Source organism: Nomia melanderi, chromosome 9 (assembly GCF_051020985.1).
Source record: "Nomia melanderi isolate GNS246 chromosome 9, iyNomMela1, whole genome shotgun sequence".
NCBI classification, from domain to species: Eukaryota; Metazoa; Arthropoda; class Insecta; order Hymenoptera; family Halictidae; genus Nomia; species Nomia melanderi.
Genome location: NC_135007.1, coordinates 16,457,167 through 16,479,440, shown reverse-complemented (window position 1 = coordinate 16,479,440; position 22,274 = coordinate 16,457,167). Strand labels below are relative to the sequence as shown.

The 22,274-nt window shown below is 36.9% G+C and overlaps 4 protein-coding genes across 7 annotated transcripts in view; 2 read left to right on the top strand and 2 right to left on the bottom strand.

Annotated features, from left to right (window-relative positions):
* Positions 1–10,499, top strand: part of Cow (Proteoglycan Cow) — a 177,781-nt gene extending 167,282 nt beyond the window's left edge. For all 3 annotated transcript variants that reach the window (XM_031989244.2, XM_031989242.2, XM_031989243.2), the window contains exons 7-10: positions 229–448; positions 2,598–2,757; positions 5,505–5,731; positions 6,367–10,499. In XM_031989244.2, coding sequence (XP_031845104.1) covers positions 229–448; positions 2,598–2,757; positions 5,505–5,731; positions 6,367–6,497 — 738 coding nt within the window. In that variant the 3' untranslated portion in view covers positions 6,498–10,499. The remainder of the gene's footprint in view (positions 1–228; positions 449–2,597; positions 2,758–5,504; positions 5,732–6,366) is intronic.
* An 816-nt stretch (positions 10,500–11,315) lies between these two features.
* On the bottom strand, positions 11,316–13,394 carry Fdh (alcohol dehydrogenase class-3 Fdh). The gene is made up of 7 exons (XM_031989246.2): positions 13,044–13,394; positions 12,697–12,940; positions 12,386–12,606; positions 12,104–12,320; positions 11,901–12,031; positions 11,544–11,818; positions 11,316–11,455 (listed from the first exon to the last, which is right to left on the bottom strand). The coding sequence occupies exons 1-7, from the start codon at positions 13,062–13,064 to the stop codon at positions 11,431–11,433; spliced, it is 1,134 nt and encodes a 377-aa protein (XP_031845106.2). The 5' UTR covers positions 13,065–13,394; the 3' UTR covers positions 11,316–11,430.
* Positions 13,395–13,668: 274 nt separating this feature from the next.
* PIG-F (phosphatidylinositol glycan anchor biosynthesis class F) lies at positions 13,669–15,152 on the bottom strand. Of its 2 annotated transcripts, none has more exons than XM_031989251.2 (2): positions 14,990–15,152; positions 13,669–14,441 (listed from the first exon to the last, which is right to left on the bottom strand). In XM_031989251.2, exon 2 carries the CDS (start codon positions 14,421–14,423, stop codon positions 13,725–13,727), a length of 699 nt encoding a protein of 232 aa, XP_031845111.1. In that variant the 5' UTR covers positions 14,424–14,441; positions 14,990–15,152; the 3' UTR covers positions 13,669–13,724. The 2 variants fall into 2 exon arrangements, with proteins under 2 accessions (XP_031845111.1, XP_031845110.1); XM_031989250.2 differs by lacking the exon at positions 14,990–15,152 and adding an exon at positions 14,511–14,980.
* On the top strand, positions 15,036–22,163 carry Ltn1 (E3 ubiquitin-protein ligase listerin). Its single transcript, XM_031989239.2, has 22 exons — positions 15,036–15,186; positions 15,445–15,654; positions 15,739–16,005; positions 16,096–16,211; positions 16,289–16,643; positions 16,723–16,910; positions 16,989–17,124; positions 17,198–17,887; positions 17,948–18,158; positions 18,244–18,589; positions 18,657–19,116; positions 19,192–19,307; positions 19,382–19,532; positions 19,609–19,787; positions 19,884–20,067; positions 20,137–20,305; positions 20,371–20,731; positions 20,820–20,966; positions 21,061–21,191; positions 21,253–21,653; positions 21,732–21,899; positions 21,973–22,163. The coding sequence occupies exons 1-22, from the start codon at positions 15,142–15,144 to the stop codon at positions 22,030–22,032; spliced, it is 5,091 nt and encodes a 1,696-aa protein (XP_031845099.2). The 5' UTR covers positions 15,036–15,141; the 3' UTR covers positions 22,033–22,163.
* The last annotated feature ends 111 nt before the right edge of the window (positions 22,164–22,274 follow it).

The window sequence follows — 22,274 nt, the reverse complement described above, 5'->3', positions numbered from 1 at the left end:
AAAAGCTCGAAAGCTCACTTGTCGATATCATCAACATAAATTAATCATGAAAAATGAAAGGTTTTGCTTTGGTCTTCGTTAGATTTATTGATATTAATATCTAAGGAAGGGATAGGGATGGTAAAGGGCATTTTATTTAATCGCACTAGAGTGCTAAAGTGACATCATTTATATTTCCCTGCGTTTATATGGTCCCATTTCATTTTGGTTCGCCTCGTTTTTTTCCAGGCGCTGGCTGCCGAAAGCAAATACGACGACAAGCACCTGATGAGCAACGAAGTTATGGAGAAAACGCCGTCCCCGTTGAAGTCGACTTACAACTCCCAGTTGTCCCGGAACGCTGAGTGCCCGCCGACGTTCAAGCCGGCAATGGCGAATCGTCTGCTGGACTGGTTCTCCGTGGTGATGTCCGACTCCAAACACCGTCGTCCCCGTCCTAAACCGAAAGGTCTCAACATTTACATAAATACAACCCCTACAGTCACAGGAGTCTACAACACTTCGCTGTGCAACCTAAAATATTCATAAGCAAAATAGACTCTGACATCTCAGAAATAGTACAGTACAAAATCCAGAACAATAATCAGAAACTAAGCTCCGATCTCTATTCTCCAATGACAAGCTTCAACTTCTCGTTAACCCCTTGACCTATGATTTCTTTCTCGACCCTCATCGATACGGCTACTTTGTCATGAATGATTTATTGGGAAAAGAGAAAAATTCTAAGCATATGTTATTCCTATATTTCCTTTTAAGTATAATAGTTGATCACAGAGGAATAATATTTACTTTGAATTCGAATTGACTAAGTAATATATAATAATCTTCACCACGGGCCTCACTCGTAGGACAAGGGGTTAAACAATAGAAAACACCTCAAATCCCATAACACCAATCGGAACTAAAGGACTATCGAATCACCCATCGAATTCTATCTACCAAAAGAATGATCCACAAGATCCAAAAGTTTCCCTTTTGGGAAGGAAGATTTCAATATTATAATGAGAAACTTACTCGAAACCGATGAACAGTCTCGCACAGAAGGCAATATATAAACAGAGATTGTAAGAGGCGCCATATTGGCAAGCCCCGGAGGATCAGGCGGCTGAATATACAAGAGACTAATTGCTCCGCACGAAGCCGGGCCAGGCCGGGTCCTGGACATTACAGTTTCGGAACTGCCTCACGTCACTGCACGCTATTCGACTTCGGTACAATCACTTTCGTACCAGTTCGGAATTGTCCCGTTAGAATGAATCGCTTCCCGTCGAGATCCACTGCGATTACTTTGCCCCCGTGTCTCCTGCGATATTGTTCTCCCGGCCTGTACCGTTCCGCCCCTCTGGCTCCCTGCCCCTCGCCACCCCTCGGCCGGCCTCTCGCCTCGCGCGCCTCTTCCTCGCTGTCTGTTCCCGTTCCCTGTGATCTCGCGACCCCTCTGTCGCAGTTGCGGGACAGACGATTGGTCAAATTCGAACAACAGTCGCGCGGCCCCTCGTTTACATTTCACTCGACCCGCCCCTCCTACCATTGCCTGCAATTTCAATAATTCCGATTCAAGGCCCCGCTGGGAACGCCGCAACTACTGGGAACCTACCGAGTTATTTCGGGGATCAAGGTCCTCCGGTATTTTGCGATTTTTCGAACTTCGACGGCATCCTTTCGATCGGAGCTTTAAGTTTCATTGATTTGTAGGAATTGTCGCTAATTGTTTTATTATCCCTCTGTAGGCCTGTGTGACTTTGAAGTGACATGTCAGTGTATTGACGTCTTTTTGATTTATTTCATTTTGCACTCAAAGTGGTGAGTAAAATTAAGTAACCAACTTAAACTTTCATATGCTCAGTGAAAGTTTACCGTCATTGTAACTTGGAAGTTACAGAATATATTTGTTTGATGAAATTATTGAAACTATTACAATTATTATTTTCTATAGATTTTGTTACAATCGTGAACAAAAATTCGGCCCATAGAGGGTTAATTAGACTGTAAGTAGCTTTCGAGATTGTCTCAGTCGGAGTGGACATTTGATGGAAATGAAATTTATTATAACCCTTTGCACTCGAAACTCTCAGTCACCACTTGATTTCCCACAGTGAAGCTATAAAGTTTGATATTTAATATTATACTCCCTATAATGCATCGATCTGAGAAATATTGACGTGAAATAGCCTTGTCCATCAATTCACGTGAATTTCGAGTTGCTTTTACAAAATATCTCATCAGAAAATGTTGAAATATTTCTAGTGGAAAACTTCGGAGTGCAAAGGAATAATAGAGTAATCGAAATAGTGAAAATACAGAAAACGTTAGTATAGAAAATATAAAATATAATATAATATAATATAGAAAATATAGAAAAGTATTAGCTATTGAAATAATTGAACTAGCTATATAATAGTAGTCGCAATAAGCGCGAGAGGAACGATAAATGAGAATGCTAAAGAACAAAAAAGACGGGGGAACAAAAGAAATAAAAGGCTGTATCAATGCAATCTAGGTGCTGGGAGCATTTCCCGGCGAACGAGATTTCAGTTTTATTCCGTCCGCAGAGACGCGGCCAGTCGAATTCATATTTCACAGGCTGCCGTTTCCAGGTCACTTCCCCATCGGTTGCCAGAGCGAGGTCAGGTGGATGTTCGGACATTTGGACAGCGACAACGACGGCCGACTCTCCCTTTCCGAGTTGTACGGGCTGGAGCACGATCAGAACGAGCCGTGTCTGAAACCGTTCCTCGACGGCTGCGACACTGACGGGTGAGGAACGCGACTCCTAATTCTATCCACGTGGAAAGACGTGTCCCTGTAACCTATTTTTTTTCTTCTTCTTTTACATCGATACGCCTCGGAAATAATTGAGAGACACTACTAAACGCCGGCCAACCAATACTCAGGAGTAACGGGATGCGAGTCAGACACCCAACCAGCGACGAAGCCATTTTTAGGAATTTTTTTTCATGAGAACTGCTGAAGTTATATGTTGTACACTGTAGATATTGATTAATACTAGTCTCGAGAACGTATAGGATTTTTCCTGGATGAAAATATTTGTTTTTATAGAGTTCATAGCGTTGGTATAGCAGATGTGTTGCTCGAGTCTGTGTTCAGTAGTAATGGAGGGTATTGTGTCAGACATCGGTATTAACGCGTATTGTTAGATGATGATACAATATGGTACAGTGTAATATAGTTACATTCATTTAAGCTTGTCTCTGTTATTTACCAAAGTTAAAGATTCTTAATAGAAGATCCTATCAAACTACTGATTAACAGTATTGCAAAGAAAGAAATGACTACTAACAAGGCTACAGCTTTGTTTCTCAATTTATATACATTTCCTTATGAATTTCTAGTGAAAAACTAAACTAAGAATCTTAAAAGGCAAATAATCAAACAATCCTACTAACAATATTTCAGAGAAAGAAATGACTAATGCTCATAAGCCTATAACTGTTTCTCAATTTATATACGTTTCACAGAACAACCCCTCTCATCAGATGATATTCAATATTTCTAGTGAAAAACTAAACTAAGAACCTTAAGAGGCAAACAATCAAATAATCCTACTAACAATATTCCAAAGAAACAAATGACTAATGCTCATAAGTCTACAACTTTGTTTCTCAATTTATATACGTTTCAAAGAACAACCCCTCTCATCAGATGATATTCAATGTTTCTAGTGTAAAACTATGAGATGCAAAACGTTGGCAGTTAGAAAACTATCAAATCGCAGGACACGTACTCGTGTACTCGAGTGCTCCACACATATTCCTGGATGACCAACGATTCAGCTGGCTCTCCGTAACACCCAATTCCAGTGAAGCTCGTCGGCAGTGTGTTAAGAGGGCGGGAACGACCCCAAGTGATTCCGTTCACGTAGAGAGAGGTCCCGGCTGTGTTGTAATCCGTTTGTCACACCGCGACGAATTTTTCTTCCCTTTACGTAATTCCCGGCCCGGCCGTTTGCTTGTAAATCATTAAACTCGCGGGATACGTGACCCGAAAAGGGAACGAGAAACCCTTTCAGTTTTTAATACCGCGAGCGGAAGGCGGGCCGGGCCGTTCCGACGCTCGAGTGTAATAGGTCTCGAGCGTACGTGCCTGCCGACCAAGTAGCTGACTGGTTGTTAGGGAGAGACTGATTCTATGGATATGTGTGAAGCCTCGGTCTGGTGTACATTGGTTCCGGCGTCTGAAAGGGTACGTCGGGGATCAGCTATGTTATTGTTCAATTAAGATAGATCAATCGTGGCTGAGAGCAATAAACCAGTGACCTTTGGATTCGTAGAAAGCCTCTAGATTCGTTGAGGAACCAGTATTGTTTCTACTTATTTCTCAACTCTTGTTGGAATATTGATTGGTCTATTGTTTGGTGTATTAGCCCTTGGCAGTCCTATGTCGAGTCATCAATCGTGGCTGAGAGCAATAAAGCAGTGACCTTTGGATTCGTAGAAAGCCTCTAGATTCGTTGAGGAACCAGTATTGTTTCTACTTGTTTCTCAACTCTTGGTAGAATATTGATTGGTCTGTTGTTTGGTGTATTCACCGAAGTGAAGTGAAGTCAAGTGAAGTCACCGAAACTTATATGAAAGTTGTCTTGATAAAGCAGAAATAAAACAGTCAAGATTTTTTATAGAGATTGCTCTAGTATCATTATGTATCATATATTCAACGAAATTTGGTTCATTCGTTGGGTTACTAAGGAAATTAATGTAGTGTATATAAGAAATGGTTTCATCTATATTTGAGTGACGTGGCAGTCAGAGGGTGAACTGGTTATGACCATACTCAGCAGGTCATGGGATCATATACACATACTCGCCATATAATATCAATCTCTCTTCTCGTCGTTTGCGTATACAAGTCAGTTTACTACTTAACTAACCGCTTTACTCTCTGCTTTACTGCGCGACCTTTATTGCTCAGATACAGCAGGTACTTTATCGAGATGGAACACATTACGCAGAAACGTCGCACTCAATTTGATTACTGTGTAATTGTTTCCGATGCGAGTTTGAATGTCGCAGACAAAGACTGACATCAATGATACTAGTACAAAAACGAAACCTCTATGTTCAAATTCTTTTCAACTACAGAAGTATTTTTATAAAAGTACAATTTCAGTGGTTCTCGAGTTTCAAATAAACAAAGTGCTATATAACACTAGAACTACCAGATATGTGAAAATGGCCAATTCCTAATTTCTTCTCTTACAATTACTGCAAAGGTACAGAGACTTCCTTAAGAAATTATTAATGAAATTAATTCAGTAATAAACTGAAATATAAGCCAGTTGAAATCTCAACAAATTCAAAAGACATTTTACATTATATTTATATCACTTAAATTATAAAGACATTTTGAAAAGATCGGTAGTTCTAATGTTAATCTATATACACTTGACTCGAAGAACACTGACGCACTGTCCATCGTCAAAGACGAAGTGCTTCTCGGGAAGAGTTAAAATTGTCAGTGAAGTATTTTTAATTCGTCCATTTCAGAGACATCTTCGTGAACGGTCCCGAATGGTGCGGATGTTTCTCAAAAGCCGAGCGTCCGTGCGCCGCCGTCCGTAAACGATTATCCCCCGACGTGGCGCCCGCCTGCGACTCAAGAGGCTATTACCGAAGCACCCAATGCAATCGTGGCCTCGGTCTTTGCTGGTGCGTCGACCCCCATGGCGTCGAGTTCGCCGGTACCAGAACACGTGGCAGCAAACCAGACTGCGGTAAGTTTGACGATCGCTCGACGATAGTCAGCGTTTGGAACATTACACGCCGCAGCGAACTCGCAATATTCCAGCTTCGCATTCCTCCCGGCAGAAAACGTTCGCCCAAGGTCGCTGAACAGATATTACCCTCGACTATGTTCCTAGGAACTATCTATCGCTTGTCTGCTCCGTCTACTGCTCACTATCTAACACGTTGTATACCACGTGTACCATTTATGGTACGCACAATTTTTGTAGGCAATCATTTTTCTCAGAATTACTGTAGTTCAGTGAAACGATTATTTAGAAACAATTCTTTGTTTCTATCATTTCTATAATACAAATAACATTACCTAATTCCGTGACATTCAGCTAGAACGTGTAACAATAATAATGCAATCAGATTACACATTTTGTATATTGCTTTACAAAATTGTGCGGCATTCAACGTGTTAAATAATATCTTAAGTACTCTAAAGACCCTCATCCATTGAAACTTGCGGACACCGCTACAAGCTTGAGCCTTTCTCGCTTATTCTGAGTGCAACATGTATCATAAAACTTTGGAAGACTCAACATTGTAGCGATGCCTAAGTTTCAACGCGTACGAGAACCTCGAGACACCATTGACCAACGCTACAATCGCATTCCAGACACGATCGTCAACAAGATCAGCAACGGCGGCCTGAAGACCAACAGCGTGGACCTGGACGACGACGAAGACGGCGGCACGGACTCCGCCCAGGACCTCGAGGGGTCCGCCGATCAGCCGTTAGACTTCTAGATTCCGTAGGATCCAGCCAGCAAACACAACAGCATAACAAAAACAGCAGCAGCAGCTAACCGGGAGCAGTACCTTGGACGCGATATCGAGCGGTCGGACGACGAGGTTGTTCCCTCTCGGCGGACTGGAGGCTCGTCCCGAGTCGTCCGATCGTCGCATCGATCATCGCCGTTGTGATTGGAGGTGTCTTCGGTGAATCAGGGCGGCGGAGGCTGCGAGCGGCGCCGCGTGTGCGTGAGCCTAAAAACAGAGCCAGTTCGAAGAGCAACGAAACGGAAGGGGAAAGAGGGGAAACAGAAGAGCGAACGGAAGAACGAGAGAAGACTTACCAAACGTTCCGGCGCGAGGAGCTCCGCTTCCGAAGATCCTCGGGGACGGATCGCGGTCGTTCTTAACCCGCGATCGTCTTGGATCCTCGGGAGGATCGGTCTTGATCCTTGGCATAGCTTCGATCCGACTGAAACGAGCAAATGAAAGTGTCAACAGAAGCTTTGGCGACCCTTTGTGTCCTGAATGATTTGTATCTTATTTGTTGTTGTTGTCTTTATTGAGATGCTTTGAACACTAGGACTACCGAGCGAATGAAGAGGATTATTTAGAGGTTCTTATAGAAATTGGAATTATTCTTGGAGTTTGTCGAATATATTTGGTTTCAAAGAGGCTTCTACTGTTCTGTTTGTAAAAGTATATCAATGGATTTTAAGTTTTGGGAGGATTCTAATTTGGATGATTGTAAGAGAAAAATTGTGGAGTTATTGAGACGTCTGGTAGTTCTACTGTTGAGTAACGCGTACGTTTTATTCGTTGTTAGGGTATGCATGTCATTTGAATTAGATTGCATTGGAACGGAGAATTCAGAGACACTCGCGTTCGTGTTTTCTCGGAAACGGTGCGGCGAAGTACATTCAGGACGCGAAGGGTTGAATCCAGTCGACTCGGGAAGACGACACAAGTGCCAAACGGGTTAAGAGGGAACGAGGAACTGAACAGTGCAATAATTAACACACACAAGTCGTGCAATAGCGAACCCGTGCAATGTTTGATAATTACCGACGCGATTGTTAGCTGGACCGCGGATTCTCGTGCGTCGGCGGCTTCCAAGGGTCTTCTGAATGCAATAAAACGGAAATCTGAATCGTTCCATTGTTTCTTGTAATCGTCGTGTCAGCCCGTCGAAACCTGTTGAGAAAGGGAATTTCTTTTTTTTCATTGCAATTCATCCGATCCGCGGTCCACGATTAACGCGTCGCCTTCGACGAGAACGGCGTAGATTATCGGTAGACAGCGGATCTTCGTGCGAAAGAGATATTTCTAAAGAAACAAAGAATCTAAAGGAACAAAGGTTGAACGAGACCGAATATCTTCCCTTAAGGATCTTAATCGGTTGAAACTAAAGTGACAGCATCCTTGAATCCTCGCGAACGTTACTTTATATTCTATATGCACTCAGTTTGTTAATACGTAATAATGCATAAAATCCGCCGTCTAATTGTCACAGACGGAAAGTGGGAATATGACCTTTAGCCTGTGTGCCCCTCGAGGTACCTCCATGCACAACTCGTCTACAAATAATACAATTATACACTGTTTACGCGTATAGGGGAAAATAGGGAGAAAGACAGCGAGAATAAAAGAGAGAGAGAAAGAGAGAGAGAGAGAGTGACAAAAGAAAGACACTTACGGGAGGGGTGAGTGTCAGAAGGGAGAAATTGAAAGCTCATCCTCCATCGGGTAGAAATTTCATGTCCATTCCACACGACGCGTAGGTGTAAACGATACCTTTAAGGAGACAGATGCAACAGATAAAGTTTAACAAAGATAAAGAGAAAATGGAACAAAAAAAGTAAACAAATGAGAGAAAGAGAGAACGAGCGAGAGAGAAAGAAAGAAAGAAAGAAAGAAAGAAAGAAAGAAAAAAGAATGCTCTATATAATTATGATTTCTAACCTGCGCTAGATTAACGAAATCTCGAATTGTAATGTCTAAGCATAATATATATATATATATAGATACAAAAAAAAATATATATATATATAAATATAAATGATACATTACACTGTCTATGACTTACGATAATACGGCGGACGAAACAACAACACAAAGGAAAGAGAACAAGAGAACAACAAGCTAGCTAAGAGAGAAAACCCGGCCGATCGTCTGCGGACACGCGCGTACCGCGTTAAAACACATACTCTTAGAGAGGTGCACGCTTAATGAGACGTAGAGAGGTCAAAAAGGTGTACTTAAATTCCACAGTCCCGCTCGCAGAATGGAAATAGATGTAATCTAAAACTCCCCCCGTTGCTGGACACTGTCACCGATCTATGGGAATACACAGGGTGCACCGTGCAAGAGTTATCACTGTTCCTTCTTACAGGGCCTTCGGGCAACTGGCGGGCCACGGGCTACCTGCGATTTCCGCTCGCAGTTTATGGCACTCTACTTGCGGCGTGTAAAGGTCGCTGATGGAAGTAAATAAACAGTGAGGGAAGTGGCACGTGGCTCGCAGGCCGCCAGCGATACCTGACCTGCTTAACGCGTTGAATACTGTGGGGGTCACCGGTGATCCCCAACCAAATTAAATGGCTAATTCATTCGAGTAAAGGATAATTGATTTGACAACGTTTCTGTATTATAAACAATGTGTAAGATAAAGCGGTGACATTCAGTAACATAAACGTCCAAAGAATAACGCAACTCGATCAAAAGATGTATTATGTTTGTTGGATTATGTGTATTTCGTTTGGTGAAGTCGTCCGGTATTCAACGTGTTAATGATGATGATTGGTACGCTGAGAGGGTAGAGGAGGATACGTTATGGAAAATATGAGAATATAATTTTTTTAGAAGGGCACTTCGACACAGTGATGATTCCCAGGGACACGTTGTATATTTCCGTAGATCGAATCGTTGCTTATTTATTTTCTTCTCGCGCTGAACTGTTCTACTTCTGATTCTTCTGCGGAAGAGAGAAACCGTTTCATTCCTTTCTCTCGTGGCCATCTTGCGTTGCGAGTTCTAGCGTAAGATACACTTGCATTAAAATGGTGACCTATTTCATACTCGCTACCTACTAAGCAGCAGCTCAATCACGACGAAGGGTGTGTTTGGGGGAGAATTCTATGAACTCGTAATGCGTGGATCGTGACCAACGTTTCACTCTCCTTACACGAATAGAAACAAGAGAAAAAAAGATTATTAATAATGGTATTAATAATATTAATATTAATATTAATATATATATATATATACGAACATACATACATATATATATATATACACATATATATATATTTTAAGATACACGATACCGTTCTTCATCCTTCAGCGAATATTTCTTTTTCTTTTTTCTCTCTCCTTTGACAAATTATCCACGCAATTTTAACTACATACGATGAAAAGAAAAGGGAAAAAAATATTAATAATAATAAATGATATAATGTCTAGAGAGACACTCCTCGGTCCCCTCCCGCGGGAGGGATCAAGGAAGATCGAGGGAAAAGCGTTTTTAATATTTCATAAACGAGCACGTCGTGATTCGTCTGCGTTTACTTGTAATTATAAGCATTTTTACTTAACGACTTTTACTTAAACGAGTGTGTGGTAACACCGTAGGTACTAGAGGGTATAACGTTACATTGTAATCCGTAGAAAAAGTCGAAAACGAAAAAAAATGATCGGTGTGACTATGTGAATATGCCCTAGCGAAATTAGGTGGCGATTTACGTAGGGATAGCCAATGCAAATTAATACACGTAATCCGTATCTAGCGAATGAAAAACGTATTCGAGATTCAGTTTATAGTGTGTTCTCAGCGAGTCGATATTGATGCGTTCTTTGAGACTCTATTCTTCATTGATTCTTATTGTTGTTTAATCAGTGGCGATGACTCCGCTCTGGATTTCAGTATTTAAGTCTTGTGCAATTGCTACGTTTGTTCTACTCTTCCGTGGCCGACTTTATCGATAAATTATACGGAGTAGGAAGGAAGGAAGGAAGGAAGGAAGGAAGGAAGGAAGGAAGCGAGTAAACTGTCCAAGAGTAATAAAACCGCGTTTTAACGAGCACCATAGAACACCGCGTCATTCTAAGACATCGGAATAACGAGTAGACTGCAGAGGTTTACGCGAATTCAAGTTTCGCAGAACAGCAACTACATGAAAATTGTTTTTCTTTCTTCTATCTGTATAGTTGCTTTAATTTATTATTAGAATTTTAAAAAAATAAACAAACCCCCCCTGAGATTCTATGGAGCATGCGTAAATGTTGTGGCAGTCCAAGTGTCGATTATCTGAAAAAGAAACCGTCGTTAGTGTCTTTTATTTGATAGAATTTGGAACAAGTGTGGAACGCGTAAACTCAGCGGTCTAATAACAAAGTAAGAATTCATAGAAATGTCCACTCGGCGCCATACTGAATCGGCAAACCTCGTCCGCGATGTACGAATTCACCGAACACGCGTGCACCCTTTGCTACGTTGAGCGCAATTTCTATTTCCGCCTGAATTTATTACCGTACTGTCGATATGTAGATTAACCGAGCATAACTCGAGCGCAACCATATGATAGTTTTACCGAGAACGTTGTCTTGCATATTGTATATACATAATTATATACAATGGGGGAAAATCATCGTCTATGATCTTCGTAAACGTGATGATTTTTTGTAAGGTATGCACCTGGTCGAAGCGTAAAGAATTTTTACTTCATCCCGAAGCTACTATTGATATTTCACCAGATTGGTATTGTACATGTGGCTGTAAGAATTCTTTATGAATAAAGATTGTTGTAGAAAACGTCAGAATGATCATTCCGCCTCTTTCGAATATATTATTTTTATTTAAAGATCGTTACAAAAAGTAGATGTTCTGTTCGACGTGTTCAGAGTAAAAATTTTATGAAGACTGGCATTACGTTACCCTATGCTTTCCCCTTTAGTATTTCAGCACTGCTCTCAAGCTAAAACGGAAGAAAATTATTTCGCATCGTAAAAGTAATATTATAAGTTATCTTATTAACTGTCTTAAGTATTAAGTGTATCATTTACCAGGATCCTCCATGCAATAAATCAAATCCCTCGTTAATTTTCTCGAATGGAAGAGTATGTGTGATAAACTCATCCAGCATTAGAGACTTTGACAAGTATTCCTGTACCAGTTTAGGTACACTGTCTTTAGACTTCCAACCACCGAATGCAGTTCCTTTCCATACTCGACCTGTCACCAACTGGAAAGGACGAGTACTGATCTCCTGCCCAGCTGCAGCTACACCCACAATAACAGATGTACCCCAGCCTTTATGACAGGACTCCAAAGCAGCTCTCTAAATACAAAATACTTGATAAATATTTCATAGTGATTTTTTATAAACTACAATTTATGTAAAAAATCGAATCCTTTTTTACCATAGTATTAACATTGCCGACACATTCAAAAGTATAATCCAATCCACCATCAGTTAATTCTATCAGAACTTCTTGAATTGGTTTGTCATAGTCCTTGGGATTAATGAATTCATTGCATCCAAATGTTTTTGCTATAATAAGTGTTAAAAAGTTGTATTCATTCTTTAACAAAGACTATGAATAAATAGTTCCCTTTATCTTACCAAGTTCAAATTTGCCTGGATTCACATCTACTCCAATAATACGTTTTGCACCAGCCTTCTTACAACCAAGTGCAACTGCCAAACCGACTGCACCCAAACCCCAAATAGCACATGTGCTTTCAGGTTCTACTTTAGCTGTGTTCAAGGCAGCACCGTATCCAGTAGGTATTCCACAACCCAGCAAACAAATCTTTTCAAGTGGTGCACTAGGATCAACCTGAAACAATGTTTTAAAAATATAATAAAAAATGTTTCAAGTCACAACATATAAAGAGAAAATACCTTAGCCAGAGAAATATCAGCCACTACAGTATATTCAGCAAAAGTAGAGCAACCCATGAAATGAGCAATAGTCTGACCCTTGCAAATAAACCTGGAAGTACCATCAGGCATTAAACCCTTCCCTTGGGTTACCCGTATCTTGCTACATAAATTTGTCTTTGGAGAGTTACAAAATTTGCAATCCTTGCATTGTGGAATGTATAATGGAACTACATGATCACCTATAAATTAATATGAGAAACTTTATAGCTGATAACCATATAATTAATCCAAACATAGGATATAATTCTAAATTAATTGTATAATCATACCTGGCTGGAATTCTGTAACACCTTCACCAACACTCTCAACAATACCACTGCCTTCATGACCAAGAATACATGGAAAAATTCCTTCTGGGTCTAATCCGTCTAGAGTATAAGCATCTGTATGACACAAAGCTACAGCAACAACTTTGATTCTAACTTCATGGGCCTTTGGAGGAGCTACCTCAACTTCTTCAATTGAAAGAGGCTCCTTTGCTTTCCATGCTACTGCAGCTTTACATTTAATTACCTAACATATGCAAAGAAATTTTAATTAGAACTTATACCAATAAAAACAAAAGAATTTAATTAGTATAATTAGAAGTTTCTTCGGTAAACATCAGGATAAATACCTTTCCAGCAGTATCCAACATAATTGAATAATAACAATTACTATTAAGTAAAGATATAAGAAGCTGCGAGAGATCGACGAAGCAGAATAAATGGTACTACGATAAGTATTAATCTGTCTCGACGCCGGTTGCTATTGCGATATACCAAATGAAAATGATAACCAAGGTCATGATTTGCACGCGGTGCTAATCTGATACTACTGACATCTAGTGTTTATGAAGTTTTATCTTACAAAACAGATAAAATTGTGTAGAAAACATTCATAAATGAACGCAATTCAGAATTCATTACTTCATCAATGAAATGGGAGAATAAAAATAACATTTACTGTTAAACTATTATCACTTTCATGTCAATCGCTACATTACCAACGGAATTTTGGTCTCGATCATAGCGCCTATTACGGTTGGCAGTGAAACTTGAAATAAATTTATAGGTAATGCAGTGTTTTCTAACGATTGAATTAATTTCATTTATTAAGTTTATAAATTTTTTCAAAATGTCTAGAATGTATAATACAATTGTATACTTTTGTCAACTATAAAATTTCCTTAATTAATATGTGCAGAATTAAATACTCTAATGTGAAAGATCAATTAAGAAATATTTTAACACATGACTGCATTCTTCTATGAATAAATTATTATATTCATCAAACTATTCGTGTAATCATTAATTATTTATCTATAAACTTTATTAGATAATTTTAATACGGGTAATGTTTTTGCAAGAGTAATAAAATGTGCAATCATATAACCAAGCAAAGCTCCTATTACACAAGGGATTGGCCAAGCTTGCCATGGACGGTCCCAATCTAATGGAATTACAATAGCACCTAACCAAGTGCCCAAAAGAGTTGCTTGAATATTAGTCTTCACTGCATCCGCGAAAATATTACCCTTTTGAGATTGTGTTCCTGTTATAATTTCTAATGCACCATCAACCCCTAAATGCAGACTAGCAGGAACAAATGTAAGAGTGGTCAATGTAACTGTGAGCATGGTAGTTTCTTCATGGTGCATAAATACAGGTGCACCGAACAATATAATTATAATATAATATGTAACAGACAAAAGAAAAGCGACCAATAGGAATTTAAAGATCTCTCTAATGTATCTTGACAAAGATCTTCTAGCTTTTGAGGATGTTCTTAAATCAGTTTTCCCTATGATAGCTGATTCAGAATGAAACATGGGGAAAAAAAGCTTAATGACTTCTGCAAAGAGAAGTATCAATAATACTGGAATAAACTTGTACTTCCCTACATTGTACAAGTTGTCATTTAATTTGAGTAATATCAGAATGCCAGGAAAATAAATGCAAGTGAAGGAACAATACGACAAGAGCAACCTCTGGCCAAATTTGTTTCCAACGTTCATGTTTGCTCCTCTTGTAAACTGTAATGAAACTTTTAATGTAAGTAAATATTAAATGGAATCTCACCTATAAATTTAATCAGTCCTTACTTGATGTATTGTAAAATAGAATGATTCTTATTGCCTTAATACTTGGTATATTGTTATATTTATACAATATATCATTGTGTTTTGTTACACTATCTTAACCAACAACAACAGCCAACGAAAATAGAATACATATTATTCTTTAATAAAGTGTCACAGTTAAGCCGCATGAAGGAATTTTATCATATAAAAAATATATATCGTGGTTAGGAATTCGCGTTACCAATAGCCATCAAAAAATCAGCTGTTATAGAACACGTTGTCACAAGATAATCTTCCATGTTAGTGACCCCAAATTTGAAGATCTTAAGCTACTATTTATAGACAGCTTTAACAATTCTTTGCAACAATATCAACATTAAATTAAACTTTAAAATGAAATGATTATTATTTCCCCTTGTTTTTATTTGTTTACTTCAAATTACGTTCCTAATTTAACTGTCGATAATGCAATCATCTACAGCTACGTTCACGTTACTTACAGATGCATGTTCACTAGAAATTAGTTTAAAAGAAGGCCGGAGTTTCACTTCTGTTAAGATTTACTGTGGTGTTGTCGGCAGAGAATTAAACGAATAAAATTGATGTGTGATCACAGAACTTCTTGTTTCCCGTTGCTTTCTTTCTAATTATCATGGGGAAGAGCAAACAAGCACAAAGAACAAAAAATAATGCAAGGGTAAGCACAGCTTTATATCAGTAATCAAAGATAATATAAGCGAGCAACTCAACTTTGTTATCATGAACGTTAACCTTATTATATCTAATAAATAATTAAATTCTAGAAGATAATCTAAAAATACAGTTTAATAATGAAACTATTTATGTTGTATATAAATAAATGTAACCTATACCACTTGACATATGATGAATCAAGAGCCATTACATTTTTAATTAAAATATAAGTTATTGATAACATGTGTCTTTCTGTTTCTAGCCATCAAATAGCAGTAGAAGTGCAGAACTACTGGGCACTGCTACACCCAAATTTGTTGGTTTTTCAGCTGTAAACGATGGTGGTTACATACCTGTTTTACCAGGTTTATCACTCTGTAGTGTTAATGAAGTTGAGATGAATAGTGTTGATAATAATTTTCAAATAGTTTTAAAGAAAATGAACAAAAAAGATGCGACAACAAAGTGCAAGGTACTATCACAACAATCAAGCAGTTATCCTAATTGAAATGCCTTATATGATTAACATTATGTTTGACAAATTACACTATATTAGGCTCTGCAAGAATTTGCAGTCCTATGCAGGGATTCAGAATTATCAGCTGTCGAAGGAATGTTACCATTTTGGCCCAGATTATATTGTGTCTTAGCTATAGACATTGAACACAGAGTAAGAGAAGGTGCACAGTTAGCACATGCAGCAGTAGTGAAGCGCGTAGGCAAGGGTATAGCTATGTATTTAAAACAGTTGGCAGGAGCTTGGTTTACATCTCAATATGATACATATGCTCCTGCTGCTTCAGCTGCTACTAATTCATTCAGTGTAATATATTATCATTCTTTAATTCGAGAATATTTGAAACAAATGAAAATGATGTAAACTTTTCTAATATGAACTCTCTTATGTATACAGGGAACATTTCCACCAAAAAAAATTGTTGATGCCATTGTGCATTGTCAACATGAAATTTTATCGTATATTTGTGATAACATTACTGTCCAAACTGCACAATCTTTGTCCCAACAAAAGTATGTATCATATTTACTAAAAATATAAATCAGTGGTTAAAAGAATATTAAATCTACGTAATACATAATTCTATTAGGAGTATTGCAGCAGAAGAAATGGAAGCAAAATATCAGAGGGTTCTAATAGCCAGTCTACAAGGTTACAGTTCTTATTTAAAAAAGGTTCCTTCAGAAGAAATTGAAAAAACGACGGATATTCATTATAAAATCATAAGGAACAGCAAATTTTGGAAGTTAGTGAAATATGATGCTCTTGCTGTGAAAACTGCATTTTTTAATGTGTTAACATCAATGATCGAAAATGCTACCATACTCTTACAAGAAGAAAAAAAGAGGACTGTAACAACCATTATGAATAGTTTGGATGAAACAGAGCCTGCACTTGTGTCCGCTGTTTGGGAATCTATGCTAGTAACTATAAATAAAATAGAGGTAGATAATTATTGACTATGAACTATATAATATTCTAAATCTACAGTATGTTCGATCATTTAAGTAATTTATTTTGTAGGATTGGTACACTGTAGTGAGTATAGAGAAACTAGTATTACCAAAATTGTGGCGGGTTCTACGAAGTGGAGGACAGTGCTCTGCAACTATTGTGTACCCAAATTTGTTACCGTTTATTAGCCAATTCCCGAAGTTAAATATCAATATTCATAACTTGTATATAAACTTCTTCAACAATATGCGACAGGGGTATTTATTCAATTCAAGCAATACCTTATCAAATAATACAGTGAATCGTATTTTAAAATATGTTAATCTGTTCTTTAGATTTTCTGTGAAAAGTGTACAAACGAATCGATCCGAAATGTTTGCCGTAACAACATCGTTCATCGAATGCTTACGGTATTCTGTTCTATTGAATGCCAAAAATCGGGATTTATGTACAGCGCTTCTCAAAGAACAAGTACTTATTTCACAACATACATATGTATAAATGTTTGAATGGATTCGCAAAACTGATTGATTCATTGTTTCAGCTGATACCAGTAATCGAAACATGTTTAAAAGAGAATGCTCCAATGAAACAAATCCTATTCTGTGAAATTTCACATCTGCTGCGATATTGGAGCAAAAATAGACATAATGAAGATTTCGAATCGTATACTCATTTAATGGAACAATTTTGGATTGAACTGAATTCGCTGTTCCATTTCTTAATAGACACGTTTCAAAGTTCTGAGACATTTAATATTGCTGATACAAATAATTCTCAAATTGAATTCTTAATTACATTGAAATTAGCGCCTACGCATAGCCGTAAAAATTTGAAAGTGAAGTTTTCTGCACCAGAAGAGGATATAATAAATATCGAATCCCGAAAATCAGTGACAGAAGTTGATACTGATACAGAATTTTTGGTAGAACTGAATAATTTAGTTATTACTCTGTGTATAAAATATTTTGATAAAATTACAGAACAACGTACTCAGAAATATGTCACATATTTAAATAAACTTATCACGTGTTTTGAAAGTGAGAAGCTATTCACAAGTTTGTCAGAGTCTCTGAAAACTCAAATAAATTTCTTAGCTTTCTATGATCAAGTTTTGAGGCAGTGGTTGCTAGAACAATCAATAGAAGCTGCGCATATAGTAGAATTAATATTTAATTTTATCTCATATATGAATGACTGTGAAAAGGATAAAGTTTTAAAGTCACTTACTGAGGTAAGAGATTTCATATTTCCTATAAAATTTATGTATATTATAATTTCTATCCCCTTTCAGTTTGAAGATATTGTAACAGTAAGAAGTGTGGTACACTGTGCTTTATCCAAAAAACATAGGAATGATCCAGTAATAAGAAAATGGTGTTCACAGTCTAAAATGACTAGCTTATTGATAGATGTAGCAAAGGAAATAGCTGCAGGAAATTACTCTGATCTTGAAAAAAATCAAGACCTTATTTTGTTGGCTTTTGAGTCTTTTGACGATGGCAGTAAGTCTTCTAATATTTAATTACTTCTTTTAACTATTGTATGTGTCTTTTAATATATGATATTTAATTGTTCTCGAATATTTAGATTTGTTGGTCAAAGAAGAGGGTGTTAATGAAATTGTGTCTATCATCTGTAGTTCAATTCATAAGATAGACGAAACTTACTTGTTAAACTTTGCACAATTAATTTCTTGCATTGTTCCATTGGCATGGACCCACAAACAATCAACGTTGGGGGCAATGCAAGTATTAGAAACACTTTTTGAGTTGTGTTCTCACGACTATTTTAGTAACAATTTAACATTCATTGATACAATGAAAACTGTATGGAAAAATGGTCTTGTGGAAGCCATTCAGAGACTGTCTAAACTGGAATTTATTGAGCTAACTAGAAAATTTGCAACAATCATGTGGAAGAAGATATATAACACGTAAGATTATTTTTCTTACATGAAATATTTTTACGTTTCGGTTTGTAGTATATACAATGTTTTGCAGAAATGAGGAACAAACCAAAGAAATATTGGTGGATATTGCGTCTGATTTTCTTGAAATTATTTATAATAACAAAAATCACGAGGAAGAAGATTATGTAAAAGAGACTATTTTAACATTCTTAACAAGCTCTGACATACGAAGGTGGTTGGTCGAAGTAGCAGGAATTGTTCTTTATGGAGAAGTGATGACCGGAAGATTTATGCTGGAATCAGTCCTCGATCGAAGTGTACAGATTTTCCAAGAACGTATACCTGACGAATTAACTAATAATACAATAATAGATAATACGGAGAATTGTTTGAAATGGGCATTGTTTAATGCAAACTTATTGAAGAATATATGCTTGATCAAAGAGATAGGATTGATACAGAATATTAATTTACCAGGAATCACGAATCTAATAGCAGATGTGATATACTCGATTGTTTTAGGACAAATATATATAAAACATTATAAATCTGTATGTATAATGATATTCTTTTATAAATATAATAATGCTATGATAAGTAATACTCTTTCAATGAACTAATTGCAGACAAAATGTTATACTACCGTTAACAAAGTGTTGACTACAGTTGAAACTAGCTTTGAACAGTTGAAAGCATATGTTAATGACGATACTAATGACGAAGTTCTGAATTATATTGTTGCGTAAGTAATTTGTTGTCTTTAATAATGACTTTGATTATTCAGTGAGACATTATTTATTTTAAATATGTGTGCAGGAATTATGAACAATATGGCAGCATGTTATCTTATCTACTATACTTCTGTTGCACACAATTAAGTTGGGGTAAAAAATCTGAAAGAGTGTTTGAAACTCATACAAATAGTATAATATATGAAAATTTTGAAACGAGTCTCCAGAAGTTTCAGGTAGCACAATACAAATATTTATTATTTATATCTTCGAAAAAATAAATTTTATGTAATTCACAATATTGTATTTTAGATTCTATCCAAATTTCAAAACACGGAGGACTCTTCAGTGGCAAAAGATGATGACATATATAAGTTAATAGTAGAAAAAAGAATGCTTTATAATAAAGAAGATAATTTAAGCTACATGAACATTCTAGAAAAGATAATATCTTACGAACAAAATAATTCTACATCACTGCTTCTGGATTGGTACTTATATTGTCTATAATTGATTAAATTTCTTATGACTTGTTAAATTAAGTAGGACGAAAATAATATTGTGTTTCTATGGTTTTCCTTTTTCAGCGATATTTCTGAAACCTCGTGGGAAAAGTTAGCCCTTCCATTGGAAGTTATTTCATTGTTATCGGAACTTGTAACGAATATGTCGTCCGAATTAACCAATGAACACTGGAATTTTATCTTAATATCATTAGTCATGTGGCAATTATCTGTTATCAAATCGAAACAACATATTGAAGATATTAAGGTTCCAATATTATAATTCCTACTATCAAAAGGTTTCTTAATATTTACAGCCTGTTTTTTACACTTCCAGGTATCAGCGCTGACAGTTTCGACTTGTCAGCTTTATTATGCTATCCAAAATATAGTTAATACGGAAGAACAAAAAGCAAATTTACCCCCAACATTATTGGATGAGTGGAACAATATATTTGCTGGCGATATTCAGAACGGGATCGCTCGAATTTGGATGTTTTATGCAGGTACTTCTAACAGATGAAAATAAGAAATTTTAGGAACTTATAATTGCGAGATTGTATGTTTACAGATTGGTATAATGAAAGAACATCAAGCGTGAAACCTATTGTGGTGTTAGATCACATAGGTAAAGCAGTAAAAGTGTTAAATGGGGATGTACTATTCAGAAATCAATTAAATATATCACCCACGGTTGTTATTAACCTAAATGATACTGTTCAATTATCATTGAAGCTACTTCAGTCCCCTCTAACCAGTATACAATTGGGCGCATATCATTTATTAAAACAAACTGTACCTGACCTTGTGATACGAGACAGAGTTACTGTTGAGATTGAAAACTTCGACGTGAATAATTTGAATATTAAAAAGATGGAAGACATACTTCAGAATACACAGAACATTGTGAACACGATTTTAATGGATTTCAAGTGAGTATACACCCCCCTTATGTTTTTGAGTACACTTAAGATGTCCAGGTGTTCTAAATCTTGAGATCTATTTATAACATATTTCCAGATTATGTGATACAGTCAGTTGTACTATACAACCATACACAGACTCTTACACGTACACTGTAGGGTATTTACTGTTGTGGGCCATCATATTGGATATGTGTGCAAATGCTCATGGGGATTTACTTTATCAATACGCGGAAGTGCTTAAGTAAATATCTTTTTAAACTTCCTTGATATTATATGTAAACTTCATTTTATCCATTCTAAAATATTTTATGAATTCACGTGTGTTTTGTTTTCAGAGATAATTTCTTCCCCAGTTTGTTAAACAATATCTTCAGGCTAATGCCAGTAGAAGTTCTTCAGGACAATAAGAACAAAAGTGCAAAATTAACGGAGATCTTTTCGACGGAGCCGTCTCTTGAATTCGGAGGTATAATATATAAATCACTGTTCTCCCAGTAATAAATACTGATCATTACAATGTTTTGTAGAAAGCTGGACAGAATGGAGACTAGATCACATAGTCTGCTGGTTGTATAGGAACAGTTTAAGGCATTTACCGGTATTGGTGAGACAATGGTGGAGCGCATCCGACAGCAGAGTCAGTGCAGCTGTAGACAAGATCACAACTCATTATGTTACCCCTATGCTTTGTCAAGAGCTTCTCAACAACAAATTACAAAATATGGAAAATATGCAAGTGAAAGTCCATCCAACGTTCCGCGAAGTGATAGCACTGTATCAAATGAGTGACACCAAATTAGAGCTTAATATCACATTGCCACCAAATCATCCCCTGGGACCAGTTACAGTAGAACCTGGCCAACATGCTGGGGGAACTGCAAACTGGAGGAACTGTCATATGCAGTTGGCTATATTCCTTACACATCAGGTGAAGTTTCATCTGTTTGTCAACATTTCTAATCTACCTTGAACAAAGATTTAGCAATATCTATATGTTTTTTCATAGAACGGATCTGTTTGGGATGGTCTCGCGTTATGGAAGAAAAACTTGGACAAGAAATTCGCAGGGGTCGAAGAGTGTTACATATGTTTCAGTATATTCCATTCAAGTTCTTACCAAATACCAAAATTATCTTGTCATACATGTCGAAAGAAGTTTCATACGGCTTGTTTGGTATGTGTCTATTTTTTAATGTCAGTAATCTTATATTAGAATTATTCGTAAAATTTCAATGTTTTTTTTGCAGTATAAGTGGTTCAGTACAAGTCAGAAGGCGACGTGTCCAATATGCAGGAATGTATTTTAAGTAACTTGTATTTATTTATGAATAAACTTTGTACCTCTATTTAAGTCATTAGGCTCATACCTGTAAATAAGAAAAATAAGGACAGATACTCTCTATAGGCAAATTTTTCATTGTGTATATTATATAAATATATAATAATTGTGAATTTAAAACTCGTTCAATCCATTATACAACACAATTTGATAGATTTAATAATATTTAAGACTGACTCACGGGCTTTTAGCTGATTCAAATTTCCTACA